This window comes from Chrysochloris asiatica, unplaced genomic scaffold (genome assembly GCF_000296735.1).
Source record: "Chrysochloris asiatica unplaced genomic scaffold, ChrAsi1.0 scaffold00020, whole genome shotgun sequence".
NCBI classification, from domain to species: domain Eukaryota; kingdom Metazoa; phylum Chordata; class Mammalia; order Afrosoricida; family Chrysochloridae; genus Chrysochloris; species Chrysochloris asiatica.
Window position 1 is genome coordinate 12038526 of NW_006408538.1, and position 5956 is coordinate 12044481.

Sequence of the window (5956 nt, forward strand, 5' to 3'; positions counted from 1 at the left end):
CATCACCACCACCTGTATTTACAAATATGAAGTAAAAAGAATAAAAAATGCAAGGGGCTAAATTTTCCATAGCCAAGTAAATCCACTGTGACTTCAAAATTTGTGTTGTACTTAGAAATGCCTTCATTCTAAGATTTGGTGCTGTTGTTAAGCGCCATGGCATTCGTTAGTTTTGACTCCTAGGGACCCTGTATAGGATTTACAAGGAGCAGATGATGGATGTGAGCCACCAACCTGTTTGTAAGCAGCTCAGTCCTTATCCTACAAGGCCACACCAGGACTCCTATTCTAAGATAAAACCATTTAATCATGTTTTTTACAAAAACATTGTGTGTGTTTATGTGCTTATCTTTCTGTTTTATTTCTATATAAGGAATGAGATAGTAATTAAATATAATTATTCTCCAATGATTAGTCAGTAGTACCAACTTAATTTACTCAATAATTTATCCTTTTTCTGATTTTAAATACCACCGGACTGCTAACGACGAGGTCAGTGCTTCAAATCCACCAGCCACTCCTTGGAAATGTATACAGGGTCACTATGAATAGCAACCAATTTCATGGCATCTAACAACAACAGTGATATTTCATCACAAAGATATTCACTGAATCTTTATTTATCACACTGAAAGGTAATTTAAGTACATAAAATAGAAAAGTACTGGAATATAAAAAAATGTATCGGAATTCTTTACATCCATTAATGTATTTTTTGTAGAATTTTATTTATTTAAAATGAAAGACATGCATGGTAAGTATAAAGAAGACAAGCTATAAAATATAATGACTATTACACAACATTGTAGCTTTTAAAAAGTAAATGTATATATGTTGTTATTGTTAAGTGCTGTCCAGTTGGTTCTGACTCATAGTGACCCTGTACAGGGTTTCCAAAGAGTAGCTAGTGGATTTGAACCACAGACCTTGGGGTTCAAACAAAAGTTTTGGTCCAGCACTTATCCTACAGCACCATACCAGGACTGTATACCTGTGAATGTATATGTATAGGTATACGTATAGGTATATATATATAGTAAATATCTACAAAGTGACCTAGTAACATGTTAACAGTCTTTATTTCTGATGCTGGAAATAAAATGATTAGAATATTATATGTCAGAATATTAGTAGTTGTGGTTATTATGAGGTTTATAGGATAACAGTTGATTTTTATGGTTATTGCTTTAGCCATGGTATGGCACACCCATGGTCATTTTTTGCTTCTATAATCAAGATTCTGTGTCATCTCTTGGCATGCATTAGTGGCAAAGAGCACTGAGACTATCTGGGCTTTTTTAGAAAATGAACCTTTGATATTCATTATGTACAGTTAAACGCATTCTAAGTTCCTCCTGGGGTTTGGTTCATCAGGCACCACTTGTCTTGGAGGCAGGCTGATGAAGGAGGCTGATCTTGCTTCTCTCCTTGAGATGATGGCTACAGTGTATTGTAGTCTGTTCTCACTATAGGTACTAAGATAGAGGTATTGATAATTCCAGCAGATTGCTGTTTACAGACAAGAGAACTATTCATTGTGGTCCCATCTGGTCTTCAGTATTTTAGCCTTGTTAGTTCATACTTCTGTCTGCTTGTTGTGGGTACTGCTCCAGGAGTGACCAAAGATTGGGTGAAATGTATAACCTTCTGGAAAACCAAATGGGCTCCAAACATGCCTGATTCAGAATCGTTTTCGTGTGTTACTGGCTGCACTTTCTCTGTGCACTATTGCACGGTACATTTTAACTTAAATCTTTTGTTTAGCAACATGTTACTTATTTAACTTCATTATTGAGGTTTGGGTAGAATTACTGCACTTGTGTGAAAGAGTTTAAGTGCAAAATGATGTGAAAAAAGATATATCTATGATTGGTAATAAAATCATAGTATTTTGTGTAAAAAAAAAAAAGCATTCTGGTAGTGCTAGAGCCCTGGAGCTCTACAGATGTGATGTGGTGGGGCAAGAAGTAGGGACAGATGTTGATCAGGTAGCTGCCATAAACAATCGAAACCTCTGGTTAGATGCTGTAGATACATACTGTGGCCACAGATAAGTCACCTTTCTGGTGGTTGAGGTAAAAGACATAGCCTTAGATGACAGGTGTAACGACATCCTAGACAGTATCTCAGGTTCTAAAACCAGGGACTCCTCAGTCTACATTTGCACCTAGATTCAGAGAGTCTGACCTGACTCGTCTTGTCCAAGGTTTGCCTTATCCAGTGTTGACTACACTCACAAGGTTATGACTGGCTCCTGCTGTGCCAGGTGTTAACTCTTTATTGGTTGAGGGGACACATTCCTGGAGGGGTACAGTGTCACTGGAGTCATGGTAGGGGAGATGTTGAAGAGGTGGAACAACAGCTATTTGTCAGTTGGTATGGACGTGTGTTACCATTTTACACTGACATATTTTACATAATAATTATTATTTTACATAATAGTCATGATGAGCAGCACTAGCTAACATTTACTTGTCACTTGTGTGCAGTACAAAGTGTTCAGTTCTTGACTTTCAATCCTTGGACTTTTAACATTTATTAATTTATTATGGAACAAAACTCAAAAGTATTTTTCAAAAAAGGGCTTATTTATCAGAAAGAGACTGGAGGAATCTGAGACCCACAGCCCTCAATCCCCCTTCAGGTCTGGAGAGGAACTCACCCTCATAACACAAAAGGCAGCCACGCACTATGGCTTATGGGGAAAACAACAATACAAGATCAAAAGGGCAACATTTACCTAAGGACAAAGTTCAGAAGGCATGGGAAGGTGGATAGAATGGAAATGGGAACCAAAGTGAGGAAGTGGGGTAACTGTTTTGCATGGAAGGGATTGTAATCATAGAAATGAAACACTGTATGATCTGTTGAACGTAAAACTGATAAGACTTGTCAGTAAACTTCTCACTTCACTGTTCTGAAAACTAATTTATATATAAATGTTCACTTAAGACACAGTAACTTTTTTTCTTAAAAAAGAGTGACTACCTCATTACGTCCAGTGAGTAGAACCATTTTCACCATATAGATTACTCTCCCACTTTTATACAAATAAGCACATGTTGTACCATAATAATTAAAGCAACGTGTGAAAAAAACCCTGACATATGTTTACCAAAATACACCTTGAGGGGAGAGAGCACAGTTGGCCAAAAACATAGAACACGTGTGTTATTTGAATAAAAATATTGTATATCTTTTAAAAAAACTTTTTGGAAAAAAAGAAAAATTTCTAGAAGGAGAATTTTTAGGTATAAGTTAAGAATGCATGCTTTTCACATAGCTGTACATTTAAACTATTCCTCACCATCTCCTCTTTTAAATAACTTGAGTTAGAAGACTTTGATGGTTAATGTTTTGCGTCAACTTGGCTAGAATTTGATTCTCCGTGGTTTGACAGACACTTTGGAATCACCTTTCATTCTGTGATCTGTTATGAGCAGACAATCAGTTAAAAGGGGTTACCTTGGGGGAGGGAGCTGCCGCCAGCATATAAATGGATGTTGTGGCAAAGCCAGTGACCCAGTCTCTGTATGGATCCTATACATTCTTACTGCTTGACTTCCAGTTCTTAGAACAAGGGTCAGCAGCAGCCTTCAGCCTGCCACCTGGCCCATAATTTAGGACTTGGCAGCCTCCAGAACTGATACGAGTCATTAACTTAAAGTAAATCTTTCTTTATCTGTTTATATGTGCTCCTCATTGGTTTTGTTTCTCTAGAGAACCCAGACTTAGAGGGAGAGCTAACGGGGAGTTCTATAACTAAATGGGGAAAGGTCGTCAATCGTGCTATATAACCAATGTCCCGCATATAATCTAAGCCAATTACTGGATGAGAAGTAAGAAGCCCACTTCTCTTACCTGCCATGGATCCAGCCATTAATCTGTGTACATGACCCGACACTCCCAGCTTTGTAGTAATTAACTAGAAAACAAAAACACTGACTTAAAATGAGATATTTTAAAGATATCACCCATTTCAATATATAATGATGAAATCTAATTTCAAAAGAGTTACAAAAGTATAAAAAGAAATTTAGTAGCAAAGGTGACTGAATGAGCCCAATTATACAAAGCTGGGCAGTGTTGTGTAACATCAGAAGGGCAGTAGACATGTCCCCTGTACCTCTGCTATATATAGTATTTTGTACTTTTACAGGAGTAAGCTGGCTTAGAATTGACAAATACGCTATACTGTATGTATACTAATAACTACAAACCCTTAAAGTGTGACCGGGGATAGTCTCACTAAAGTGCTACATTAGATAACTAAATCTTCTGTAACACAAATTCTATCTGATTCACTAGCTTAGAATTGTGTTCCCAGCTCTACAACCTATATTTCTAAGATGGCCTTTGAAAAAGATACTTAACCATTTTCTGTGTTGAGATACTGTTTGAAAAGACACATTTTCAGTCAGAGAAGGGAAACTTAATCAGATTAGGATGGGACAGGTGTTAACTTACTTTCACAATTTGGTTTAACTATCTTATTTAATATAGAAATCTAAAGCCACAGTGACCCTCTCCTATAATTGATGAATAAAGAACATTTCAAAAAGCTAGTACCAGACTCAGTAAAAAAAACTAATGGAACTCATCTGAAGATTCAGCAAAGTGGCAGGTATAAGATCAGCATACAAAAATCAGTTGGATTCCTCTATAGTAACAATGACAGTGCTGAGAAGGATATTAGGAAAGCAATAATATTTACAATAGCCACCCAAAGGATGAAATACCTAGGAATAAATGTAACCAGACAAACAAAGGACCAATACAAAGAAAACTGTATAACACAGGAAACCAAACACAAGATTTACAAAAATGGAAGCATATACCATGTTCCTGGATACGATGACTTAACATTGTGAAAATGTCAATACTGCCCAAAGCAATCTACACATACAGTGCAATCCCAATCCAGATTCCAGTGACATTCATTAAAGAGATGGAAAAAACAATTATAAACTTTATATGGAAAGGAAAGAGACCCAGCATAAGCAAAGCACTGCTTATGAAGAAGAACAAACTTGGAGGTCTCTCACTTCCTGATTTCAAAATATACTACATGGTTACAGTGGTCAAAACAGCCTGGTACTGGTACAATGAAAGATACATAGATCAATGGAACAGAATTGAGAATTCAGATATTAACCCACCCACAAACAGCCAACTGATCTTTGACAAAGGGCCAAAGTCCATTGAATGGGGAGGACACAGTCTCTTTTCAACATATGGTGCTGGCAGAATTTGAAATCGATAAGCAAAAGATTGAAACAAGACCTTTACCTTACGCCATATACAAAAACCAACTCAGCATGGATTAAAGACCTAAATGTGAATCCCAGAATTATAAAAGTCATCAATGAAAAAATAGGGACAAATTTTCGGACTTATTGTCAAGAAGGACCATCGCTAGAGAAGGATATCCTGTATCCTGTATCGTGTATCATGTAGAGAAGGATATTGGTAAGGTGGAGGGTCAGAGAAAAAGAGGAAAACTCCCAGTGAGATGGATTGGCAAAGTGGCAGCACCAATGGGATCAAGTGTGGCAATGATTGTGAGGTTGGCCCAGGATGTCAGTGTTTCATTTGCTGTGCATAATGTCACTATGAGTTGGTACCAACTAGACGGCACCTAACAACAAACAACAAAAACAATACAGAGCACACACAGACTACCAAACATGGCAAAAATTACACAAACAAAAGAAGACAAAATAGACGATTGGAATATACTAAAAATTAGAAACTTAACGTGTATCAAAAGATTTCATTAAAAGAGTAAAAAGGGAGCCTACAGAATAGGGAAAGAGTCTTTTGCAATGACATATGAGACAAGGGACTAATTTCAAGAGGTACCATATGAACAAGAGCCAATGATACTCAGGGAGGAAGTCCAAAGTGCACAGAAGGAATTGGCAAAGAACAAGGCACCAGGAATTGATGGAATAAA

The 5956-nt window shown here is 37.0% G+C and overlaps 1 protein-coding gene across 2 annotated transcripts in view; it reads right to left on the reverse strand.

Annotated features, from left to right (window-relative positions):
- Positions 1 to 5956, reverse strand: part of SLC25A16 (solute carrier family 25 (mitochondrial carrier; Graves disease autoantigen), member 16) — a 64143-nt gene that overhangs the window by 37897 nt on the left and 20290 nt on the right. For both annotated transcript variants that reach the window (XM_006835831.1, XM_006835830.1), the window contains exon 4: positions 3862 to 3925. In XM_006835831.1, the coding sequence (XP_006835894.1) occupies positions 3862 to 3925 (64 nt within the window). The remainder of the gene's footprint in view (positions 1 to 3861; positions 3926 to 5956) is intronic.